Here is a 26,292-nt window from a genome sequence, read left to right on the forward strand (position 1 = left end):
ACCACCCAGTCTGTACACATGAGCCGTCACACACCCACAGTTGGCTGGCATTGCTGTACTTTGGCAGACATGAGGAACTAAGACATCCTTCCATCCTTCCTCCAGCAGCACGGCCAGCTACGATGTTCTCATGGGCTCCTGACCACAGATGGCTGTGGCATTGTCAGGGTTTGATTTCGTGCCTTTCTGGTGTAACCTGAGCCAGCTGGACCACTCAGAAACCCACCGTCCTCTCCTCTCCTCCTAGATTGTCGTCTATAGGCCTCACCTGAAGCCTCTTCTGTAGGTGCCGCCGTGCTGAGTGAGCTCCAGTCAGCTCTGTTCCAGTCTCTGTGGGCCCTCGGAGGTGTTTGGCGCTGTAGCTGATGTTGAGCTGTACCCCGGAGTGCTGGCTCATCTGTGGGTATTGATCTGAAGCTGCTTCTGCAGAGACTTAAGTAAGTGTGTGGTAAAGCTGTGGACAAGGGGCAGCAGTTTTGGCTTCAGGCTCCTAATTTTGCATATTTGGTTGTAAATTAGAGAGGATGTGGCTATAGTAAGTTGGTAAGTTGAGTAGCCCACTAGTTGACCCACAGCTGGGCCACAAAAGCATGCATTTATCCCAAACAGCATTAACCCCCCCCCCCCTTCCTTTCCTCCCAGTTTTGCCAATTAACCCACCCATTAAGGGAAGCACTAGGGGGGGTAACATCTCCTCAGATACATGCTTGGAGAAAAGCGTCTGGTCCCCAGCTTCACCCCTTTTCTCCCCAATTTGGACCACCAATAACCCAACCCAAAGTGGACTAGCACACGCCCAACCAACACGCCTGCCACCGCATACCCGCCTCCAACGCCAGTCTGTGACGGCCAGCGGCGCAACGAAGTGGTCTCGGAGCCACGGCTGCCGATGGCTTGCAGCGTGACCGGGATTCGAACCAGCGACCCTCCATGCGGGGACTTTTCTGCTCAAATTGAGAGTAAAGTGATTAAATGCTGATTGATATTAGAGCCAGTGCGCGTGGTATGGATCCATTGTGATGTGTTATAGTTAGTGTGTGTGTGTGCTCAGTACGTCAATAATGCATGTCCATGTATTACTAGGTCAAATTAAACAGAGATATGATAGAAATGTGGTCGATTAAATGGACAATTCAGCTTCACACTAACCCTGAGAAATGTCACCAGGACACTCCGTGTCAGGAATCGCAAATATATATATTTATATAGCCCTTTATATCATTTTCAGTGCAGTAATGGGACATTTCTTTATTGTTGTAATTGAACATGGTAATAAAAATAATAATAATAATACAATGTAAAAATTATTAGTTATTACAAAAATGATGTAAGAATTATTACGCACTATTACGACATGCCTGCCGTCGCATATAATAAAAAAAAATAAATACAATTATTTGTAAAAATGATTAGTTATTATAAAAATGATGTAACAATTATTAAATTATTATTTAAATGATTACTATTATTATAATTATTATTATTATTATTATAGATTTTATATTCTGTTTCTAATAGAGCTGCACAGTATACTGTTTCAGCATTGTCATCGCACCGTGGACATGCACAATAGTCACATCGCAGGACGTGCGGTCTCACATAAGCCCAGTTAAATCAAACAGGTCAAGCTTTTCTCATTTTCCATGACCGATCTACCAGAAACAGCTTTTCTCTGCCCAGTATCGTTTATTGTACTCCAGTTCTCTATACTCTGTGTGCATTAATATTAATATCAGGACATGTTGGGTCATTGGCGTCTGATGAAAATGTCTTGTATATGTTAATATATGTAACATATATTTTTTATATATATGTATGTATGTATGTATGTATGTGTATATATTTTCATATATATATATGGGAAACCCAGTGTCCGTGTTTCCCAGTCTCGTGCAGCACTAGTTTCTATTTGGGCCGGTCCTGATTAGCCGTGCGGCACAGATCAGTAATGCAGTGTTATGAACGGAGAGCTCAGCGACTCTGCTACAGCTCCCATGTGAACAGTTTGCATATTTTAACAAGCTGAGTTTTGTGCTATAATTCCTCATTAGCTTCAGTGGGAGTTCTGCGTTTGTGGGTGGAGCATAGATTGGCCAGTTTCCATGGCGTTTGGAGCCGTTACACTGTTGCTACAGCCAATAAATAGCACTTCCTTTTTGGGTCAAATCCCATCCAGCAGAATTTCAGTTCCACACCTAATTTCCTCAAATCGCTTCCTGTTTTCTAACCCATGTGACTCTCAGCGGAGTCGGGAGAGGAGTCATGTTTGACTGTAAACCAGATAAAGTAGGCCTGGAACACCCATACCACTGAGCTAAAAGCTGGTGGTGTGTGTGTGTGTGTGTGTGTGTGTGTGTGTGTGTGTGTGTGTGTGTGTGTGTGTGTGTGCGCGCGCCACATCGCCGCCTTCTTCTGCTTCTCTTATGCTGAGTTATCCTACAATGCAACGCAACAATGGTCTTGTCTGGAACAGACAGGCGGCTAACGAAGCGAGCGCAGCGGCATCAGTGGCAGGACAACTTGCGGTGACGTATGTTGGCATAGCAACGCTTCATCACTTCCTGTTCAGGCTCAGAACTGGTTAGTATGTTAATATTAAGAGTGGTCCAGTGGACTAAGGCGCTGCCTCCCTCCCTCTATGACCTGAGGATCGATGCCATCAGGAGCCAGAGCCTGAGAAAGCACAATTGGCCTCTCTCTCTCTCTCTCTCTCTCTCTCTCTCTTTCTTTCTCTCTCTGTTTACTAGGTTCTAGCCAATATGTCAGAGCTGGGGACCCAGCCCTTCGCTCTGAGCCTTGTCTGCCCAGTGCCGTTGCGTCCGCAGCATTTTGAAAAGTGGCGGTGGGCGGTTGTGCCTGTGTGAGAGGAGGAGGAGGAGGAGGAGGCATGCCTAACATTGGGGAGGAAGCCTGCTCTATTAAGAGTAGTATAAAGTCTATACCTGCTAGTGCTAGTGTGTAGTAAACAATTGGGACACAGCCGACCACATTCCCCATTAGTGCTGGACTCACACACACACACACAAACACACACACACACACACACACACACACACACACTACAAAAACACACAGGGGTACAGTGAGCACATGTGCCTGGAGCGGTGGGTGCCAGGCACTCCTAAAAACGTATGGTGGGTGAATTGGCTATGGCTGAGTGAGTGAGGGGGTGCGCTGAGTGAGGGGGGGTGTAAGTGGGGGGCAGGTGGTCTTCTGTTGTCTGAATAAGACAGGGACTGGACTCTGGCTGCAGGTAATCATTACGAGCTCGGCCTTTGAGACCTGCCTGATCTCGTCACGTGAACCTCTTCAGATCTTCTCAGGATTTCAGATGAACTGAGCTGGACTAAAGGAGTCCTCTCTCTCTCTCTCTCTCTCTCTCTCTCTCTCTCTCTCTCTCTCTCTCTCTCTCTTAATCATCTGAGCAGCTCTCGCACGTCCCAGATGAGCTTCTGTGAGCACACGCTCGCGGTCACAGGGGGGGGGGGGGGTTGGGGCAGGGGGTTGGGACGAATACCTGTAGACCCCTCGGCTCCGAGGTGCAGCTGAGCTCCGATGCTCCAGCGTATCTTCATGTGTACATGTGCTCTCTGTACTCAGCAACCCCAGCTGATCCAGACACACACACACACACACACACACACACACACACACACACACACACACACACAAGCCACCCGGCAACACTGTTGCTCAGCAACAAGCATAGGCAGAGTGATTCTACTGTTCCTACTTACCTCTCTCTCTCTCTCTCTCTCTCTCTCTCTCTCGCTCTCTCTCTCGCTCTCTCTCTCTCTGATATTATCATATGCTGCAGATTATAGTTGGTGAACGTGATGAGAATCTCTCCTAGCTCCTCGTGTTTTTGGTGCTGTTGTTTATTTGTTTATATGTGTCTATAAACAGCTGTCTGTCTAATCTGTAGTTTTGGAAGGGTCTCAGTGCTCTGGCCGTCTCCAGTCCCGTTCCTCGGCTTCTGCGTTTAACTCTTGACTCTCTGCTTCGTTGCAGGCTGCTTTAAGGACGACAGGATTGTGTTCTGGACCTGGATGTTCTCCACCTACTTCATGGAGAAATGGGCTCCGCGGCAGGACGACATGCTCTTCTACGTGCGGCGGAAGTTGGCTTATGTCAGTGCAGACAACACGGAAGGGAAGAAGGTCAGAGGAACCCCCTCACTGCCCTCTACTGCCTGTTTACGCGTAGTGCACACAGCACAAGCATAGAAGTTAATAATTTATATAATAAATTGATCATTAATAATAATATTTGTTTGTTTTGAATCATCCGTTACTTTTAAACTACGTGCGTTTTCCTAAACATCCTGTTGGAGGCCCTGTTTATACATTTATTATTATCATAGTCGTCCAAATTGATGCTCTGGACCAACAGGACAGCCTCCTTCATTGGCAGATCTTAAAGGTCACGTCAGATGGACCGGTCTGATCATCATGGTGAAGCTCTTCACTGAGACGAAGCTTTTCCAAGACCTCCAGTTCAGTCCGAACTGGAATTCTGCTCCCCATGTGTAGAGTCCGTTGGGATTAGACCAGTAGCAAGAGTTGTACCAGTATGCTCCCACATAGGAAACCGCACAGTTCCCCTCAAACGAGTCCTGGTCTTTGTCGAAGGTTGAGAACTTTGATCCGTTGTGGTAAGATAAGGAATCTCCTACAAAGCACATGGATAATGAGGTCAGGGTCATACCGCCACACCTTTGCGCTAGCCTCAGTCTGCCTGCAGCTGTCGTTAGGGACTTACCTGCTTCTCCATTTTCAAAGCCATCCACGTGAAGCCTGTAGCCATCTAGTTCCGCATTAACGGCCATGGGGGAAATGCCAAAGGACGTGTATTTTGCGTAGACCTTTTTTCCATCGAAATCCTCCATGTCCACCCTCAGCTCGTAGTTCTTCTTCAGGGTGAGAAGATGGATTGTTTCCAGTCCTGTAATCGCAGAGTGGACTGGGTAAGGTTCCTCCACATTGTCACATGAAAGAACCGTTTAACAGTGTGGGGGAATCTCCTGGCGTACTTTTGAGGAACCTTTACTTCTGAAAACCTCTTTTCCGAAGGTTCCTCAAGAATATAATAAGTTTAAAACTGTAAACTGTACCTCCATATTTTAAAATTGAATCGGCAAGGATTTCTCAAGTTTCTTAAGGAACTATAGCGGAACCTCTTAAGATACCTTAAGGTTCCTCAGAGCACCTTAAAAGGTTCCTTCACATTTTAAAATGGAAGAACTCGCAAAGTTCCTCAAGGATCTTATACATTTAACAGTGTGGGGGAACCTCTTAAGGTACTTTTGAGGAACCTTTTTCCTCTAAAAACCTTTTCTTGAAGGTTCCTCAGAGCATCTTTTAAGGTACTTTGAGGAGCCTTTTTCCTTTATTATTTTTTTTTCTCAGAAGGTTATTTAGGGATCTCATACGTTTAACAGTGTAGCCGAACCTTTTAAGGTACCTGAGGAACTTTTTTCTTCTAATAATAACCTTTTCTTGAAGGTTCCTCCATCAAAATTGAAGAACCCGCAATGTTCTTCAAAGATCCCATAGCTTTGACACTGTAGGGGAACCTCTTAAGATACCTTGAGAAACCTTTTTCTTCTAAAAAGAAGAAGATCTCCTCAGGGATCTTGTAGTTTTAACAGTGTGGAGGAACCTCTTAAGGTACCTTGAGGATCCTTTTTTTTTCTGAAAACCTTTTTTCTGAAGGTTCCTTAAGGATCTCATACATGTAAGAGTGTAGCAGAAACTTTTAGGGTACTTTGAGGAACACTTTTCCTCTAAAAATCTTCTTGAAGGTTCCTCCATCAAAATTGAAGAACCCGCAAAGATCCCATAGCTTTGGCACGGTAGGGGACTCCCAAAGTACCTCTTAAAGTACCTTGAGGAACCTTTTTCTTCTAAAACCTTTCTTAAAGGTTCCTCAAAAGGTTCCTTCACATTTTAAAATTGTAGAACCTGCAGAGTTTCTAAAGGATCTCATACGTTTAACAGTGTAGTGGAACCTCTTAAGGCACTTTGAGGAACAGTGTAAAGGAAGGTACGGCATTACCCACTGTAAATTCTCCGGAAAATGACCACCCACATGGGCTCAGACATTCCCTGGGCACATGCAGTTCTTCCAGGTAAGGTTCTTAAGGTTATCCTGCAGAACCGCTTAAGTGCTTAAGTCAGCAGTTGACTACATTAACAGGAATGTGAGAGGGACTTGCCCAGCCAGTGTTCTCCAGCTGCGTGCCCAAACCCGTTCTTGTACTCCTCCCATCCTCTGTAGAAGTTCACTGAACCATCCATCCTTCTCTGGAACACCTGGAGGAATGCAGAAATAGACACTGCTTATATGCTCAGAAAAAAACACTAATATAGGTAATATTAATATTAAAAGGTGTCTGGGGTCGTGGTTGAGCACACAGGAGATGCTATTACAGTAAATACGGTAATATTACGAGTGCTCGTACCACCCTGAAACCTTAAGTTGTGAGCCTGGTGCATTTGCATGGTGTTTTTTTTTTTTTTTTTTTTTTTTTTTTTTTTTAAATCCCTCTTTATTCTTTATCTCTCACTGTTCTCGCATTTTAAACTAAATTAGACTGGGACTGTATATGTATACTCACAAAAAAAAGACAAAAGTATTGGGACACCTACACTATCCACCATCCCAGAGCTTTTCTGACCTCCCATTCTAAACCCATAGGCATTATTAATATGGAGCTGGTCCCTCTTTGCTCTCAGCTCTAACAGCAGCAGCAGGTCTGGAGCTCTGCAGGTATTGGGTCAGTTGGAGGCTTTTCTACACTCTGCTCTGAGGAGCTCAGCACTCGGCCCTGACCCCGCTCTGTAACTTTACGTGGTCTGACAGACACTCGGTGGACACTGAGCTGCTCTCTGTGAGCTGTTCCTCCTAAACTCTTCCACTGTTCAATAATAACACCACTCACAGCTGATGGAGGAAGATCTAGGAGGGAAGGTCTAAATTTCACCAGCTGACTTGTTGCTGTTGTTGGTGCAGCGGTGTCTCCTATTACATCCAGAACCACGCTGGAGTTCAGTGAGCTCTTCAGAACCTCCCGTTCTTTCACTGATGTGGGTAAGAAAGGCAGACTGCAGGGCTAGGGGCTCGATTTTATACACATATGGCGATAGCACTGAGTAAAACACCTGAATTCAATGATTAAGAGGTGTGTCCCAATACTTTTGTTCATTGAGTGCATCTAGAAATGTTCCATTTTAGGCTCTAGAGCCTAACCGCGTTTAGTGAAGTGGATTCCTCTCATTATTTTTACTGACTGACAGCTGGACTGAGTGATTGTAAGGTAAGGCTCTTCACGCTCTCACAACATACAGGGTAAACGTTGCAGCACTGGCCCGGTCAGGAACTACTCACCGTCCATTTTCCTCCATCGGTCTGCATGTCACAGTACACATAGCGAGCAGAGTTGGGTCCAGCCGGATAGATCAGGTACACGCCACTTGTCCAAGAACTGTCATTATAAATATCTGCGCAGTCCAGAGGCTGGAACATCAGGCTCTTCGGCTGGACCACCGCACAGGTCCAGACGATCATCAGTAGGGTCTTGTTGGGGGGGGGGGGCATAAAATAAGACCCGGTAAAAAAAAAAAGCAGTGTAAACAGCCATGCCGAGTCCCATGTTCTCTCTAACCAGTTTGGCATCCGATCACATGCCTCTGAATATTACGGGACAGGACCTGTTCCACTCGCCGCCGTTCTTCAATAAGCGAATGTGAAGTACGTTCTGCGTTCTCCGCCATCATTTTAAGGAATTAATAAATAAATCAATCAATCAATCAATCAAACAAACACTCGCTCTCTCGCATCACCTGAAAACTCCTCTTACTCTGACTGGACTGATGGGATGCTTGTTGCCATGGTAACGTGTAGACTAAATGCTGCTCTGCATATCGTGTTAAGTGTCTTAACTTTGAACGGAAGTGGATTAGCAAATGAGAGTTCATGAGATGTAAATCCGAGCATTTCTATTGGTCCATTTGTGCAAAATTATTTACACAGGGTACAGAAGCAGCTACGGGTGTTTAAACAATGGAGAAAACGAACCATCCCAGAAGTACTGGTGGGAGCACCACCACCATCCATCATTCCAGAGAACACAGTTCTTCCACAGCTCCTCAATGCTGGGGGGCTTTATATATATCCCTCTATAGCCCACGCCTGGCATTATTAGGCAGCAGCATGGTGCCAATAGGGTCATGATGTTTATCTGCTCCAGAGAGTCCTATTGTATTGGCAGTACTTCTCTACGGGTCTACAGGTCTCTACAGGTCAACTTAAAGTAGCTGAATGCATTCGTTAGGAGGGGTGTCCGCAAACTTTTAAACTTGGTATTGTTTTTCAGACGGCTTCCCGACTCTGAATCCTCTGAACGAAAGTCCAGGCTTCTTTCTGTCCTACACCGAAGTGGTGGAAGAACCACAGACTCAAACCCAGACTGAAGGCCCTCCTCTTCTAGAGGACTTTGTGTGTAGAGTGTTGGGGTCTCCAGACTGACTTCTGTATTCAGTAATTGAGTCTAAGCTTAGAGGATCTTTGGATTCTAGCCCATATAAACTAGCTAAGGGGATTTTCTGGAGAAGAGCGTCTGCTCAACGCCGTGAATATGTCTGTATAGTGACGTTACTCCAGCTCCCCATGTAAAACCAATCCTGTATAGAATCTACAGTCAGAATGAACTGGAAGACTCCTTACCTTCATTGCCGTAGCCGATCACAGAAGCTCTCTGCGAAGGCCAGAACTTTACCCTGTGTGTCTTCGTGGTGGTTGATAATCAGTCGCTTGACTGATAAGTGTAGTGACGTCCCCCAGCTTGGGCAATATTTACTAGCAATCTGCCAAATATTGCGCAACGTTTGCCTTCCTAGCTTACCTAAGATCAAAATTTCCCCCATTTCAACCTCAAATTAGCAACCAAGACTAGCCAATCACGTGCTTCTAAAAGCTCACTGCAATTATTCATGATTAATAATTCATATTAATCAGAAGTTTCTTCAATATTACAGTGGATTTTATGCAGTCAGCAGAAGAGAAGGAGACGATACCATAATCTGTCCAAAAGTATTGGGACGCCTGCTCATTCACGGCCATTCTTCTGAAATCAAGGACATTAAAAAGTGCTGATCCTGCTTATGTTGGAGGAACTAGCTCTACTGTCTACTGGGAGGAAGAAAGCTTTCTACTAAGCGCGTTCCTATGAGGATTTGATTGCATTCAGCAACTAGATCATTAGTGAGGTCAGGACACAGTTCTTCCACTGCTCCACAGCTCAGTGCTGGGGGGCTTTATATATATACCCCTCTATAGCCCATGCCTGGCATTAGGCAGCAGCATGGTGCTAATAGGTTCATGATGTTTATCTGCTCTAGAGAGTCCTATTCTATTGGCAGTGCTTCTCTACAGGGACTAGAGGGAGTGTATGCATTTGCACATCTGCCTCAACTTAAAGTAGTGTCAACGTAAAGTAGCTGAGTGCAGTCATTAGTAAAGGTGTCCACAAACTTTTGGACTTGTAGTGTTTTTCAGCCGGCTTCCTGACTCCGAATCCTCCCTGTAGCTCTGTAGGAATCTCTTCATCTCAATGGTCCAATTATGGGATCTCATCCTGGCAGGTTCACAGCGTATGGAGGTCTGATTAATGATTAAGGATGATTGATGAGGCCTGTCTTGCGTTGCTCTTCTTTTAGCCCTCCTCCATTAGCCACCAGGGCCTACACCCGAGGCCTCCTTCAGTAAAATGCCAGGTTCAGTTGTTAACGTTCCTCTAAAAAGAACCTTCTAGTTGCTTTGGCTTTTGCTTCGTACAGCGCTGCCTCTCTCAACGCACAGTCAGCCCTCAGCAGTTAGCCAATTTGCTAGCAGGTTAGCTTATCGACCGTTCTCCTTTCTCCTGCCGCTGATCAAATTTGAGGCAATCACAATGTGAGTGATGTCATGTGCGTGACGTGACTGAAAGTGCTCGGTCAGTGCTGGCCGTTCGCCCTCTGCAGCACAGGCCGATCCGCTCGGACAGCTTCGCGTCGGCTTGCTGTGCAGCCCAGAGAGCACAGAGATTCAATTAACCCAGAGACAACGGACGGAAAGGGAGAGGCGCTCTCTCGCTTTGTCCCGGTCTGTGACTGTCCTCAGCAGTGCACTCGTTCTCCCTGCCTTTGTCCTTTTCATTATCCGCACGCTCTCGCACGCTCTCGCACACTCTCGCACGCTCTCTCTCGCTCCATCTCTGGTTCGGAGAGCCTGCATTTGCATTTAAATTGCGGGGAGCGTGGAGGAGCATTAATGAAGTTCATCCTGTCTGTACTTCTGTCTGTCTCTTTACCTCTCTGTTCCAGAGGAGATCTCGCTCTCAGTCTCTCCTGTTTAACGAGGGTGTTTGTGGAAGGGCTGACGGGTGCAGTGTGATAATGAGGCTCCGGCTTTGCTTCCAGTGGAGAAACGAAGTCCAATCCAGTGTCTGAGGAGCAGCTGAGGGTGCTGATGGGTATCGCAGCGTTATCAACTACTCTGATCGACCACCTAGGATACCATAGCAACCACTTAGCAATACAAGAACAGTCAGCTGGAATACCACCTAAACAATTCCTTAGCAACGTCACAGCAACTACATATTGGCAACAATCAACTAAGACTAAGATGCCATAGCAAGTGCCTAGCAGCTACCTAGCAACGCCAATCACGGTCACCTTGCAACCACTTAGCAAGACACAATAGTGACCACCTGGGATACAATGGCAACTGCCTACTCAACCACTAAGCAATTCCTTAGCAACACATAGCAACCACCTGGTAACACTGTAGCAACCTAGAAAGCCGTTGTCTTGCGCAGATTAATTGATAAGTGCGAACATCACACAGATACACAAATGCACCCAAGCAACCACCTAGAGTACCAGGGCCATTTAGCAACACCAAAGCAACCACCTGGGATACCATTGCAACTGCCTAGCAAAAACCTTGCAACTCTGTAGCACCCATCTAGAAACCACCTAGCAATACAATAGCAGCCACTTGGAATATCATAGCTACCACCTAAAATACCATAGCAACTGCCTAGCAGCTACCTAGCAGCACCATTACAACCACCTTGCAACCACTTAGCAGCAACCACATGGGATACAATGGCAACAACCTACCAATCACTAAGCAATTCCTTAACAACCACCTGGGATACCATAGCAACTGCCTAGCAACCACCTAAAATACCATAGCAACTGCCTAGCAGCTACCTAGCAACGCCATCGCAACCACTTAGGAACAAAATAGCAATCAAAATAGCTGGCTGGGATGCAGTGGCCACAACCTACCAACCAAAAAGCAACACCATAGCAACCACCTAGCAACACATTAAACAGCATTTGCCTTGATTTAACCCTATTGGCTTTGTACAGTGACTGACACCTCAAGAATTTGCAGTCTCCTCAAAGATTCCAGCTTTTGGTCCGGCTGGTGAACCCAAGAGACGCTCCGAATGCAAAAGAGCAAGATCCTGTCCAGCATAATGGAAGTAGGCATCAGATAAGAGGCGTCTCGTCATTGTGGCGTTTTCTCATTTGTCTGCAGCCTCGCCTCCACCCGAGGAGGAGGAGGAGGAACTCCGACATCAGGCTTCTCTGAAATTCATCTTCGGAGTGCGGTGCGTCTTTCATTGGCCCTTGTTAAGGGTCCGGCGATAGCTGCGGTGCGAGACCACTCGAGCCCTTCTTGCCTGTCTGCAGTGATTGGTCCGATTCCCCCTGACTGAGACGTGAGAATTGCGGCCCGCTGAGTTTGGAGTGTGAGATAATGCACTCGGCTCTGACGGGTTTCTGCCCTTGCAGAGGAACAGTCTAGGCCTTTTCTCCTTCGTATTGTAGGCTGCGTGGATCTGTGTCTCTGTGTAATGTACCTTGAAGAGACACTACCAGAGGCAGCGAAATGTCCGCATCCAGCAACGACCGTAGCGGTGAGCATTAGGAATTATTTATATGCCTCCTTTTCGGCTTCGGTTGCCATGGAGGCTTTGACTGTTTCTCAGATAAAAAAAAAAAAAGTAGGTGATGGTATGAATACACTATGCCACATTGTCCCTGACTATGTTTGGGGTGGACTATAATTTGGGACTGATACAGTGCAAGTCCCTTAACCCACCCGCAGCGATGGCTTCTCACCGATGTGTGTGTCCAATGCACAGATTCCGACTGTGTCCAACAGTAATGGTGACTATAGTCGTCTTGTCTTGGCAAACGATGTAGTCGTCACTGCCCACATACTTCTATACGTCCTTTACGTTGGCGTGGCTGTTGAGCAGTACGTCCACTAGAGGGCAGATCAGAGTCAAAGTTTCTGACAACAGCAAACATGGCGAGTGGTCGGTGTTTCACTCAAAGTATTGACTACGCTGCTCCCACGGTTTTCAGTGGTCAATTGGGTCAATTGGGTTTTTCTCTTACTAAAGGTAGATAGACCCACAAACCAGCAGCAACTGAAGGTGGCTGCAGTAAATGCCAGGCAAAGCACCTCAAGGGAGGAAACTGGGTCATGTCAATGTCTATTTCAGGTGGTCCAGACTTTAGGTAGTCACCGGCCGTGAAGGATTTGCATCCAAGTATTAAAAATGAACCTAATAATTATATCTATGTAAGGCTGTCCAATTATTTTTGTGTCTGAACTGTTCCTGAACAGGTAATCTGAAAGTCTGAACTTCAGTCATATCTTGGTAACTTCCACTGAGGTGGTGTAGAGAGAAGATAATACATTGTGTCCATGTCCAAATACTTATAGACCGGACTGTGTGTGAATATGTATGTATATGGGCTAATACCACATGATCCACTGCTATTCGATGCTAGAGTCTGGGTTTGGCGAATGGGATCCTCCTCGCTGTGCTGGCTGGACTGGGGGGCGTCCAGGAGAAACCCCTCTGTTCTTCAGACTAGCTCACCGACAAGATCTCACCTACTCTCTCTCTCTGAGATGGGTTTATCCTGTCTGGCAGTCTGATGGAGGAGTCTGAGTTTGGCGAATGCCAGGAGAATGGTACCTGCCTGACTGCACTGTGCCAGCGGTACAGTTTGGTGGAGGAGGGATAATGCTCTGTGGTTGTTTATCAGGGGTTGGCCTATAGGCCCATTCATTCCAGAGAGGGGGTTAATCTTAATGCCTCAGCAGAGACATTAAGACATTCTGGACAGTTGTACAGTTCTAACTTGGTGTAGAGAGGAACAAATAGGAATGTTGTGTGTCCCTGTCCAAATACTTTTGGACCTGACTGTGTGTAAATGTGTATGTGCTGGTTGTAATACCACATGATCCACAATTGCAATAACGTGTTCAGGCTAGTCTAGCAGGTCTGAAACGACTGTTCCTCCTGCTCTCAGTGAAGCAGAGCTAACCCGTAGCTGTGATTGTGTGTCTGTCTGGCAGTTTGGCTCAATAATTGATGCAGTTTTGCAGCTCAGACGAGCCGTTAACCTTTATAGGGCGCAGAGAACATAGCCAGTAGCACAGCTGAACCCCGAACCAGCTGCTTACACCACCAATCCAGTTGGGACGCCTTTAGATGCATGCGGTCAGTTGATTATCATCGTTTTTATCAAATTTCTAAAAGGTCAGTAATGCACTTTAATCAGTGTTTCCATCAACTACGCTTATTCGCAAATTCCCAAAGATGACATCACACAGCATGAACAGCAAGACGAGCTTCACTCATCATGCGTGGTTTCTACACTAGATACAAATACAGTAGATTAATACAGAAGGTGGTGGTGGTTCTCCATCACTGTGTTCATCATTAGAACATCTCCAAAGTTCTCCTCTCTCATGGAGTCTAGTGTTATTTAGAGTTCTCCTCAGATCAACACCTGGTTTGGTGGTAAATCAGGGCTTAATGATGGTAAATCAGGTGAGCTGCTGCTGCTGCTGCTGCTGCTGCTGCTGCTGCTGATGGAACACATCCTCCACGCTGTGCTGGCTGGACTGGGGGGCATCCAGGAGAAACCTAGAGGAACCAAGCTCTGTTCTTCAGACTAGCTCACCGACAAGATCTCACTACTCTCTCTGAGATGGGCTTATCCTGTCCGGCAGTCTGATGGAGTAGTCTGAGTTTGGCGAAAGCCAGAAGAACGTTGCTGCCTGTCTGACTGCACTGTGCCAGCTGTAGAGTTTGGTTGAGGAGGGATAATGCACTGGGGGTGTTTTTCAGGGGTTTTAGTTAGTTCCAGTGAAGGGAAATCCTAACGCTTCAGCAGACCAGGACATTGTGGACAGTTGTATGCTGGACTTTGTGGAAACAGCTCGGGGAAGGCCCTTTTCTGTTCCAGCATGACTGACTCATGAGCCCCAGTGCTGTGGAAGAACTTGACTGGCCCACACAGAGCTCTGACCTTAACCCCAGCCAACACCTTTGGGATGAACTAGAGTGGAACCTGTGAGACAGGCCATATCGTCCAACATCAGTGTCTTGATCTCACATGGGTGGACAAGTGAGGTAAAAAACGGCCCACAGACCCACTCCTTGTATTTGGAGCCATCCCAGAAGACTGGAAGCTGTTAGAGCTGTAAATGGGGACCCACTCCATGGACACTGGGCACAGTGGGGAGTGGCTCATTTCCAAACCTTATCCTTCTACAGTCTGTAGTATCTGATGGATGTAAATAGTGCTTTACTGTTAGCCCTCTAGCTTTTCCATCCAGGTTCTTTTTCATCTTTAAGATCTGGATAAAAGCAGATGGGACAGGTGGATGTAAAGCCCTACACCATGGTGGCCCGACTCCCATTAAGTCTGTCACTAGTGTCTGTAGTTCTCCAGTCTGCTATGAGAACAGTACCCCACACCTCCACATCAGGGAATATTAAAATATTATAATCCATTCAGAGCTTTTTAACGGCCACTTTGTTAAAATGTCAGCCCACCCCTCCAGAGACCAGAGCCGCTGCCTCCTGCATACACAGTGAACTGCCTACGCCGCTCTGCGATATCTCCCCCTGCCTGCCATGGCCAGCAGTAAAGGTTAAGGTCGCCCCAGGTGGTTGACCCCTGATCTCCTCCTCGGCATACGTCACATTTCTCCTCTCCTCCGCTAGTAACCATAGCAACCTTCGAGGGCCCAATGTGCATTAGTGCCCGCCCCTTTATCTCCTGTGTTTTCCCGAGGCAGCGCAGAGGTGGAGAGTCAGGCTTAGATGAGAGCAGGGGTGAAGCCGTGTTCTCACAGAAAGAACCTTTAATAGGAGAGGAAGAAGATAATGTTTCATTATATATTTTAAAATAAAAACATTCTAACAAATATTTAAAATATATATATATATAAAATATGAATTTTATATAATAATTCAATTTTAAAAATAAATATTTTATAGTTTATTAATATCATTTGTTATTATATATAATATATAATAATATATGTTCTTATTATTATAATAATTTGATTAAATTATGTACACCGATCAGCCATATCATTAGCACAGGTGAAGTGAAAACCATTGATTATCTTCATCTGTCTAGAGGTGAATCTACATATTAGTCTGCAGGTGAACAGTGATCAGGTCTTGAAGGCGATGTTGGTGTTAAAGAAGAACCGAACCGTGATGTTCTAGATAGACGACTGGGTCATTAGAACATTACCAAAACATGAGGCATCAGGTCTTGTGAGCTGTTCCCGGGTATGCAGGGGCACAGCTGCACTGCACCACAGCAAATTCTGAATTTTGCGAGTCGTTACTCGCCTCACTATGAAGCATTGAGATTTTTAAGGAATTGTGGTTTAAGTATTAGAAATGTGGTGGTTTGTTGCTCTTTTTAAAGCTTAAAATATGTTCAAAATCTAACCTCTAACCCCTAAAGGCTTTTTAATTTTTTTTTATTTATTATATATATATTATTTTTTTAGATTGAAGTAAACAAAGCTGGGACGTAAACAAAGCAAGACGACAGAAACCAGTGGCTTCTCAGCGCCATCTAGTGGACTTAGAAAACAGCAGATTTTGAGCCTTACATACAGTAGATCATGGATGCACTTGAGTCAGGCAACTCGCAAACTTTGCTGGACACCAGCCCTCCAGGACTACACTGTTAAAAGTAGAAGATCCTTGAGGAACTTTTGAGGAACATTCAAGCAGCACCTTAAAGTTCCTCAAGGATCTTCGACTTTTAACAGAGCAGTATACAGTCTATTATATTCAAATATATAAATAATTAATTAATTAAAGATCTAAACATTAACACTTGCAGCTTCATGTATTTGCATTGCTTGTGTTGTATGTTGTCTCTAGTAGGCCAAGAGTACGAAATTCTCCTCTGAGCAAAAGACCTGTCTGTCCTGTTAGTGATCAGACGTCCGGCTCGGTCTGAGTCAGGACAGCCGTGTTTCTGGGGTCGGATAAATCGGACGAAGGACTGACCAGTTCATGAGTAACTCTCTGCTTTGCTTCCAGGTTGAGCACTGAGGCCTGTCAGAGTAGCTTTAGAGCATAGCAGCCCGGAACAAAGGCCTGAGTTATTACCAAGCCGACCAGCACTGTTAGAATTACAGGATAATGGGAACGCTGGCTGGAAGTCTTGAGCTGAGGGAAGCGTGTGGTAGTTAAAGTGCTCGAAATATCCTCACTAAAAACGTCAAGTAGTACTAAAGTGGTACTAATGTAATGGCTGCTACATGCTCTTGTTGTATAATAATATATATATAAATTTTTGTTGATCGTATTTGCAGGTGGAGGTCGAGGTGTACAGAAGGGACTCCAAAAAGCTGCCAGGGCTGGGTGACCCGGACATAGACTGGGAGGAGAGCGTCTACCTGAACCTCATCTTGCAGAAGGTGAGCTGAAATGCATGATGGACTTTTGAAGGTGGCATATAAAGCTTATAATGAGATTCAGTGGTTTTGTGTTGTTTTTGTTGACACTATATATTTTTAACAACACAAAAAAATGACTACAGTCAATTAAGTCTGAATTTTACATTTTTCATAAATTAATGATTTATTTATATGCGTTAAGCTTTATTGGTTTATTGATTATGACCATTATTAATTGGAGAGATTTGGAGATCTGAAATGTGAAAATCACTAATATTGCACTATAACGAGTCTCAAAATGTGTTTGAGTGGGGCGACTGTCAAACTTTGCTGGAGACCAGCCCTCCAGGACTAGAGTTGAGCTCCCCTGCACTGTTAAAAGTATGAGTTAAAAGTATAAGAAGATCCTCGAGGACCTTTTAGAGGTTCTTGTGCAGAAATAATTGCATTGTAACATCCAATACACACTGCTATGCAAATTTCTCAGCATGAATTATTAGCGAAACCTAAATTTACATATTTTATTAGTGTGTAATTGACTGCACTTTGATTCATGGGGGCGCTAGTTAGTGTGTGTAGTCTAGTTGTTTATGTGGGTTTATTAAGATGATAAGAGTTTAATACATTATTAATACATCACACAATGGTCCATGTTCTACAGCGAGGTTCTGTGAATGACTTATTTCAATTTGACTCCATTTGCATCACAGATTCAGTGGCTGTTCATGGTTCTCGTATTCCAGACAAGTGCTCAGATTATCAGCATGTGTTTGTTTAAAAAGGGCTACACTAGCTAACATTTAGCCTGCATGTTGCCTGATGTAGTGTTCAGGCACTAGACGTGGTACTCCTCATTAATTAGAAACTAAAAAGCACTAAATAGGTTCCGTAACAGGGTGGTAAGAGAGTTTTTTGTGCAGTTTTATTACTATTAATGCAATTATTGACCAATTTATACAATTATGTGCTAATAAAGGTCATAATGAGTTAGGCTTAATTCGTAAAGGCAGAGCTAGATAATGATAATGGTCCCTCCGAATATCTGTGAGGTGTATATAGTTGGGTTGCCTGTTATTTGGACATGAAAAGAATAGTTTTCTTTATTATATATATATATATATATATATATATATATATATATATATATATATATATACAGAAACTATGTGTACATCTTGTATATCAGTATAGACTTTCTTTTCATGTCCAAATAACTGTAAATAAATAGTTATTAAATTATTGGGACAGTTATTTGGACATGAAAACAAAATTATATATATAAAGATGTATGTGAGGGGTGTACTCACTTTTGTGAGATACTGTGTAATTCCCTTATTGATATTCCTTAACATAAAGGACCATTTTTTTTACCATTAACCATTCTTTCACAAAAATTAGAGATGCTGTTATTTGGTGGATTGAGGTTAAAAAGCCTGCACTCATTTTTTTAACCAGTATTTCACATATATCACATATGTAAAGGCACAGTAACACAAGCAGCCTGCTTTATTCTAAGAAATTAAAGTTGGAAAATTGCCATAAAAATAAATTATGGCTAACTAACAAATCCGCTGATTTTAAGGAGGATGAAGAAGGGTTGGTTACTCTTTAAATGAACCTTAATGAAGGTTTTTCAGTGTGTCATATTCAAGGAACAGCATTGCTAAGAAGTGTCCCATTTTCTCCCTCAGCTGGACTATGTAGTCACATGCGCGGTCTGCACGCGATCAGATGCAGGAGACATCCACATCCACAAGAAGAAGTCTCAGGTAATGATGCAGGACTGTGGGACTGTCCCGTGCACCAGTAGTTCTGCGTGTACTAGAAGGCAGTAGTGGATCACAGAGGCTCATAGAAGTTCTCAATTATTGATCGTTGCTTATTTGTGATCTAGTCTCACTGTGTGCTAATACTGGGTAGGGCCTCCTACAACCTCAGTTCATCGTAGCATGGATTTCACCTTTGAGCGTTTGAGATTCTTCCATGTTGACATGATTGCATTCAACACACACACACACACACACACACACACACACACACACAAAAAAAACACGAATCCTCCATAAATACAGCTGAGCTGAACTGAATGACTCTGAACTGACTCTGAACTGACTCCACAGCAAGTGTTCGCCTCCCCCAGCAAGCACCCGATGGACAGTAAGGGAGAGGAGTCCAAGATGAGCTACCCAAACATCTTCTTCATGATCGACAACTTTGAGGAGGTAACTAATCTTTGCACCCTGATGCAGTCCCAGAACAGGTCCGTCAGTAGAACGTTCGTCACAGCATTTAAAGCCAGGGCTCCAAAACAGGTTGAGGGGGGAAACCCAAAACCGTTATTAAACTAAAATGTGGACGCGATATAAATGGGCCGATGTCTGGAGGCAAGGGGCTCCAGCAGTCAAGCAGTACAACCACAGAGATTACGCCAAGTTCTCATGTTCCGCTGTAAAATGGTTCTGCACTGCAGGCTCTGAACTGTCCCGTTACCTTCTGAGATCGCACCTCGAGGATGCCAAAGGGCGCTCTGCCAGGACACAAGGGATCATAACCAGATCAGTTTTAAAATAGACAAAAAAATAGACCTTCTTATTTGTTCGTTTGTGACCTTGACCTAATTACTAACTCTCCAAATGATAAACATCTTGTATTCAGTTCTTTAAAGATCTTAAAAAGTAAACTTATCCCCCTTTTTTTTTTTTTTTTTTTTTTGGACTTTTCCATTAAGTTTTAAGAAAATATTGTTGCCAAGTATTGAGAAAGCTACACCCTACACCCAGCTCTAACCCACCGTATTTAACCCCTCACATTACATTGTATAAATTAATTTATACATTGTTATATATATATATATATATATTAGTACTACTAGTAGACTAGCAGTCACTGTATAGCTGTATATATTTACCAAACACGCCTCCTAGATGACCACTGCAGGTGGTAAAGGTAAAGACGATGGTCTGGCCAAGCGTGTCTCCACACCTGTACCCAACTTAGCGAAGTGGAGGTGCGCTAGGAGTCTTAGCATCCACCAGCTCCATGATGTCTGTCATCTTGGAGGACTGGAAGAGGATTCCAGCAGCAGCCTGTGCAGCTCTGGTGAATTCTAGGCTCATAAGGGTGAAGGCAGAGCTAGATAATGATGGTGGTCACTCAGAATATCTGTGAGGTGTATTTACTTGGGTTGCCAGTTATTTGGACATGAATGGAGTTTTTAAATGAAAAGATAAAATATCTGCAGAACTGTAAGGGGTGTGCTCACTTTTGTGAGATACTGTAGAATTCCCTTATTGTTGCCAAGTGTTGAGAAAGCTACCCCCTACACCCAGCTCTAACCCACCGTATTTAACCCTGACTGGGTTTGATGATTATCTGAGTTTAATCAGGTGTGTTAATTCAGGGCAAAGACCGAGAAACACTTTAAAACGCGAGCTGTGATTGACAGTGTTCCTCAGCTAATGGGGCCCTTGGGAAGGCGAGCTGATGGACTCCAGACTTCAGCTAGACGCGTAATGAGATATGACCTCGCATATAAGGATATCAGCAAGTTGAGCGGCGAGCTGTTTTAAGACTGGCTTTATTATCAGCCAGGAGAGCCGTCCTGCTCCGAGCCGCTTGGCTTTGGATGGGAAATCGATGGAACTTTGCGCATTTATTTATGGACTGAGCTTCAAATTAAGGCTTACGTTTACAGCCGCACATCTTTCTCAGACGCTCTGTGGCTGTGTTCTACCACTTGTGGCGAAAAAGATGCCCAAATGACATGTGGGCATGTGACCTGCAGGTGTTCAGTGATATGACTGTTGGAGAAGGAGAGATGGTGTGTGTGGAGTTGGTGGCCAGTGACAAGAGCACTACCTTCCAAGGGGTTATCTTCCAGGGCTCCATACGCTACGAGGCCCTCAAGAAGGTCTACGACAACCGGGTAGGACACACCCACACTTTTATCTCAGACTGAACACAAATTGCCAACAAAATTAAAAAGATAAGATAAAAGATACATGTCCAAATGTTTGTGGACACCACCTTCTAATGAATGCATTCAGCTACTTTAAGTTGCACCCATTGCTGACAGCTTGTCTAGTCCCTGTAGAGAAGCACTGCCAGTAGAATAGGACTCCCTGGAGCAGATTAACCAGATAAACCTATTAACACCATGCTGCCTAATGCCAGGCGTGGGCTAGAGGGGTATATATAAAGACCCCAAGCATTGAGCTGTGGAGCAGTGGAAGAACTGTGTTGTGCTATCAAATCCTCACAGCAATGCTGTTCCAAAATCTAGTAGAAAGTCTTCTTCCCTGGACAGTAGAGACAGTTACTCCAACAAAAGCAGGACCAAGTCCTTTTGTGTGAGTGTGAGGTCAGGATGTTGGTTTATTACCACCTCACCTCTATACCCCTCTAGCCCACGCCTGGCATTAGGCATGGTGCCAATAGGTTCATTCAATAGTCCTATTCTATTGGCAGTACTTTTCTACAGAGACTAGATAAGCTGTGTCAGCAATGGGTGCAACTTAAAGTAGCTGAGTGCATTCGTTAGAAGGAGTGTCCACAAACTTTTGGCCCAAACATTAAGATTTTATTCTAAGTCACTTTGGAGCATTTCTATTGGTCCGCGCATCATGAGATTCGGACACAGTGTAAAGAACGGCTGTCTGGATAGATGGTCCTAAAATAGACTGTGTGTGTGTGTGTGTGTGTGTGTGTGTGTGTGTGTGTGTGTGCGAGCAGGTGAGTGTGGCTGCTAAAATGGCCCAGCGCATGTCCTTCGGCTTCTACAAGTACAACAACATGGAGTTTGTGCGAATGAAGGGTCCGCAGGGGAAGGGCCATGCTGAGATGGCCGTGAGCCGAGTGCCCACTGGGGACACTTCACCCTGCGGCACCGAAGAGGACCAGGACTCACCTATGCACGAGAGGGTCAGTATAACCTTAAAGCATACATGCACACACTGCGCTCCCAGCTAACACATTCACCTGTTCATATGGATGCCCACCAGGGTCAGGGATGGGACTAGGAGGGGTCAAACATGGGCCCTTTTTTTGGTTATACACTGTATGTGGGACCTAGATGGGACCCATGTAAGGTTAAGGTGGGCTGTAACGATGAGTCCCGTTTGAGAAGCCCAGTAACAACACATGCACAAACCCACTCAGATGATTATATGTCCATATAGTGTTTAAATACACTGTGTCCAAATGTTTGTGGACACTCCTTCTAATGAATATTTCTAGCTACTTTAGGTTGCACCCATTGCTGAGACAGATGCAAATACACACAGCTTGTCTACACCATGTAGAGAAGTCATGCCAATAGAATAGGACTCTCTGGAGCAGATACACCTGATGAACCTCTGTATTGGCACCATGCTGCTGCCTAATAATGCCAGGCGTGGGCTAGTAGAGGGGTATATATATAAAGCCCCCCAGCATTGAACTGTGGAGCAGTGGAAGAACTGTGTTCTTTGGAATGATGGATGGTGGAGCTCCATCCAGTACTTTTGGGATGAGTTGGGAAGTTGGAGATGATGAGGTGGGATGGTGATCATCATCCAACATCCTGACCAGCAAATCCTCACAGCAATGCTCCATCCTCCAAAATCTAGTAGAAAGCCTTCCTCCCTGGACAGTAGAGACAGTTACTCTAACAAAAGCAGGATCAGCTCTTTTAATAGTCTTTGAAACAGCAGGTGTCCCAATACTTTTGTCCATAGAGTGTATGTTCAAAAAGGTTTCCTTTTCCAACTTGCTCACATGATCGTACGTCTGGCCATTCACTTCCAACTCTGTGAATGGAGCAGGACATGGGCCAGAGGGGGTGGACAAACACGGTTCCTGTCCTTGTTGTCCAAAGGCAAATATTGTCCCGTTCCTGCTGTCTGGAAGACGTGAAGTTTATTTCTTCAGCGTCTCTGAGGATCTCAGTCTGAACGAGACTCTTCAGTGTTTATTTCAGAGAATTGCTTTAGAGAACAAGTGAAATATTGACCTGCTGTTCTGTTGCTCTGTTGTGTTGTCCTACTCGTTCTCGTCCTGTTCCCGCCGCAGGTGACATCGTTCAGCACTCCTCCCACACCAGAGAGGAACCGGCCTTCCTTCTTCTCTCCTTCTCTGCGCCGCAAAGTGCCCCGAAACCGCATCGCCGAGATGAAGAAATCCCACTCAGCCAACGACAGTGAGGAGTTCTTCAGGGAAGAGGAGGATGAAGGTGAGGCCTAGAGTTTCAGAGTGCTGCTGTTTGTGTATTTATGCTGAATTTGAATATGCTAATCTAGTTTAGAAGTGATATTCAGATCAAGGTTTAATACTTAATCTGTACTGTAATACTGAGTATCAACCAAAAGAGGGTATACACACATCCCGCTGGAACACGCCCCGCTTTAGTGTGGTGGTTGATGTGGCACAGCAGATAGCACCACTACTTGCCAGTGAGCTATTACAGTCCATGGGCAAGACTCCTAACACTGCATTGGCCCTCCTCTGTAATATGAGTACCCTTGTAAGTCACTCTGGATAAGAGCATCAGCTAAATACCATAAATATAAATATAATATAAATATAATATAGTCGGACCGGGTGGTAAAGCATTCTGCAGCACGGCTAATGCTGCGTTTATTAGGGAAAACAGCCGAACCGGGACTAAACCAAGCGGCTATCTGCTGTAGCTGAATGGCAGTTGACTCGACAGCAGTCCATCCACATCACCAAAGAACCAACGGTCCATGGGTATCGATGTGAAGCCAGGAACGTCCAGCTAACTGAGGCTCATATCGCACCCGTTTAGAGCATAAAGCCTCATATCTGAGAGCGCAGAGCCGAGTGAAGAAGTAGGGAGGAAGTGCAGGGCTGATTGTGCTCCCTCTGACACCGGCTGCTGATGGCAAGCAGCATGACCCAGTTTTAAGGCGTTTATTTGCAGAGATTAAATTGGTCTTGGTTCAGAATCAGAATCTCGGATTCTCTCTATTTCGCCAAGTATGTCACAGATACAAGGATTTTTACTTGGTACTTGGCTGTGAAAAAAATAAAAAAATTAATAATAATAAAACGTTTAAAAAATCTGTAATCAGACATCTGTACTTGTACAAGTATGAATACTGCATATCCATATGTAGCCTGAGTAGACTTCTACATACAAACTATTATGTACAGAATAATAATAATATAAACATTCACAGAAAATGAACATCTGTACAGCTGTGCAGATAATCATAGTGCAGATATTATGCATATTATTGATCAGTACTGTGTTGCAGTTGGTTGTTCTAATTGGCACATTTGACTCTGTTTGGGGATCAGTCAGGTGTACGGTGATCTTAATTAGTGGGCGAACGAGCTGTGCTTTATTAACGCTTGTGTTTTAATAGACCTCTGCAACACCACAAACCTGCGCTCGCGCTCTCTGTCTGGGACCGGCCGCTCGCTGGTGGGCTCGTGGCTGAAGCTGAACAGGACGGAGGAGTATTTCCTGCTGTATTCCCACCTCACCTACGTCACACTTCCCCTGCACCGTATAACCACAGGTAACACCCGGGAGTTCACATAGGGGTTCTTATGGGCTCTTAGATTAGTGTTTTCTGGCTCTTGGGGATGCTCTTTTACCAATTCTCGCACGAATACTGCAGACCGAGTCCGAGAAGAGTCAAACCAGGTGGTCAGTAACTGACCTATGACAGACACTGATAGTCAGACACTGGACAGACTGTTTGTGCTTGCAACGTTATGCAGAATTTTTTTTTACTATGGGTGGCACGATACCACTCCAGTACATATTAGTGTTAATTCCTGTGGTATGGCTCTTACTCCCTCAGACCACTTGCTTATCTACCTTCCAGTGATGCTTCTGGATCTCTCAGCTCGTCCAGAAATGCACGTGTGCAGCCCGTCCTTTAGTGGTGGCTCAAAGCATGAATTCCACTTGCAGACTGTAGGGGGAGCCCAGGTGCCAGAAATGCCAGTTCTCACATAATGCTGCTTTAAAGGTTTAAAAGCATTGAATTTGATGCAGAAACTAAAGCAATAAAAGCTTTAATTACTTATTTTAATTACTTAGTAATTAGGATATCAGGATATCTACCATCTTGACCTGATTGGCTATGTTTGGGATTTCAGGAAAATAACCTAGAACCAAACTGTGATGTTCTAGATGTTCTAGACAAGGCCGTAATTAGATGGCTGGATCAGGTGAGGTTGACCAGGGTTGGAGCTGCACAGCGTCGTTGCTTTTCCAGCTGGACGCAGTCCTCGGTTCCTCACCCCTGAGCTAAAGTCTGCAGGAGGGCAGGGTTTCTGACCTCTGGTCACCAACTAACATCCCCACCTCATTCTTTATCTTCTACAACAGAAAGTCTGGATTTCGTGTTGTTGACTGATGTTGCCGCTCTCATTGAATCTCCCCCACAGATATTCTGGAGGTGAGACAAAAGCCCATCCTGATGACATAGCAGTCCCTGACCCTCCCAGAACACTCGACTCAAGTGCCTCTCCACATCAGGCCCCTCCCTCCCGAGACAACACCGCCATCTAGCGTCCAGACAGAGAACCAAAAACCACCGACAGAAGGAGAAGAGAACAAAAGGACTTATTAAAAAAAATAATAAACCAGCCAATCAAGAAGTGCCTCTTCCACCTGTTCTTCTGTGCGCTCTGCCAGAGTCACCGTCTGTATGTCTGTGGGACGCCTGGGCAGAAGAACACCGTCCGTCTGAGACTCGTCGTCCATCAGATTGGCTCAGGTTTGGGACGGAAGCGTTGCTCGCTGACGTCCCGCTTGCGAGCAAAAGGGAAATGTGTGTGAAAGAGTGAAAAAAAGTGAAAAAATGAACAAACAAACAAACAAACAAACAAAAACATAAGAATGTCTCTGTTCCTTGTAAATACACTGCTGCTTAGATACTCAGTGAATATACCAACCACGACCCTCTCCTCAGCCTTGTGTACGAAAAAGAAAAGGAAAAAAGGAAGGCCGGGATCTCCCGGCTCCTTCAGTGTCGTTTATTTGTGCATAGTGCGTTTATTTATTTTCCCTTTGTTTTTGTTTTTGTTTTTTCCAAAGGTAACCTCCTCCTCCTCCTCCTCCTCCTCCTCCTCCCATCCCTAGGCCTTAAACACCTCCTAACCAGCCACTAGGACACAGAGACTCCCTCTCATGGCCTACGTATCACTTTAGACTTCTCACTAAAGTCTGTATTTGGAAATGCTGGACGTGTCTTATTTTTTTTTTTTCCCTAGTTCTTCACGCCGGAAAGCTGCACAAGTAGGATCGTCTTCTTTTGCTATAAAACAGAGACATATGAGGTCTTTGTTCTTTTAGTGCGTTTGGAGATATTGGTAACCTTCGTGATCTTTAGAACCATGTGTTGTTATAAAGCTGAGCCAGAGAACGGCCATGAATTTGCCATGAAAGGCCTTGAAAAGCATGTTGTCGTTTTTTTTTATTGTTTTTATTTTGGGGGGGGGGGGTCCAGTTTTTTCCAGATGACCACTTCG

General features: G+C 44.8%; 2 protein-coding genes across 2 annotated transcripts in view; one reads left to right on the forward strand and one right to left on the reverse strand.

Annotated features, from left to right (window-relative positions):
• The window catches only part of kiaa0930, a 47,153-nt gene that overhangs the window by 19,419 nt on the left and 1,442 nt on the right, over positions 1-26,292 (forward strand). The window contains exons 2-10 of the mRNA XM_072673233.1: positions 4,012-4,160; positions 16,720-16,824; positions 18,495-18,572; positions 18,924-19,025; positions 20,588-20,728; positions 21,535-21,723; positions 22,852-23,011; positions 24,171-24,326; positions 25,207-26,292. The exon at positions 25,207-26,292 is cut by the window's right edge and continues 1,442 nt beyond it. Coding sequence (XP_072529334.1) covers positions 4,012-4,160; positions 16,720-16,824; positions 18,495-18,572; positions 18,924-19,025; positions 20,588-20,728; positions 21,535-21,723; positions 22,852-23,011; positions 24,171-24,326; positions 25,207-25,247 — 1,121 coding nt within the window. The 3' untranslated portion in view covers positions 25,248-26,292. The remainder of the gene's footprint in view (positions 1-4,011; positions 4,161-16,719; positions 16,825-18,494; positions 18,573-18,923; positions 19,026-20,587; positions 20,729-21,534; positions 21,724-22,851; positions 23,012-24,170; positions 24,327-25,206) is intronic.
• On the reverse strand, positions 4,179-7,527 carry LOC140549522 (microfibril-associated glycoprotein 4-like). Its single transcript, XM_072673234.1, has 4 exons — positions 7,390-7,527; positions 6,218-6,314; positions 4,762-4,944; positions 4,179-4,671 (listed from the first exon to the last, which is right to left on the reverse strand). Exons 1-4 carry the CDS (start codon positions 7,525-7,527, stop codon positions 4,424-4,426), a joined length of 666 nt encoding a protein of 221 aa, XP_072529335.1. The 3' UTR covers positions 4,179-4,423.

This window comes from Salminus brasiliensis, chromosome 2 (assembly GCF_030463535.1).
Source record: "Salminus brasiliensis chromosome 2, fSalBra1.hap2, whole genome shotgun sequence".
Lineage (NCBI taxonomy): Eukaryota > Metazoa > Chordata > Actinopteri > Characiformes > Bryconidae > Salminus > Salminus brasiliensis.

Excerpts from the sequence above, each read along its gene's own strand:
- LOC140549522 (XM_072673234.1), bottom strand. The coding sequence starts at position 7,527 with ATGTTCCAGCCTCTGGACTGCGCAGATATTTATAATGACAGTTCTTGG. Across the intron at positions 6,315-7,389 it reads CCGATGGAGGAAAATGGACG|GTGTTCCAGAGAAGGATGGA; the intron begins GTGAGTAGTTCC and ends GCATTCCTCCAG. Across the intron at positions 4,672-4,761 it reads CTTTGAAAATGGAGAAGCAG|GAGATTCCTTATCTTACCAC; the intron begins GTAAGTCCCTAA and ends TGTGCTTTGTAG.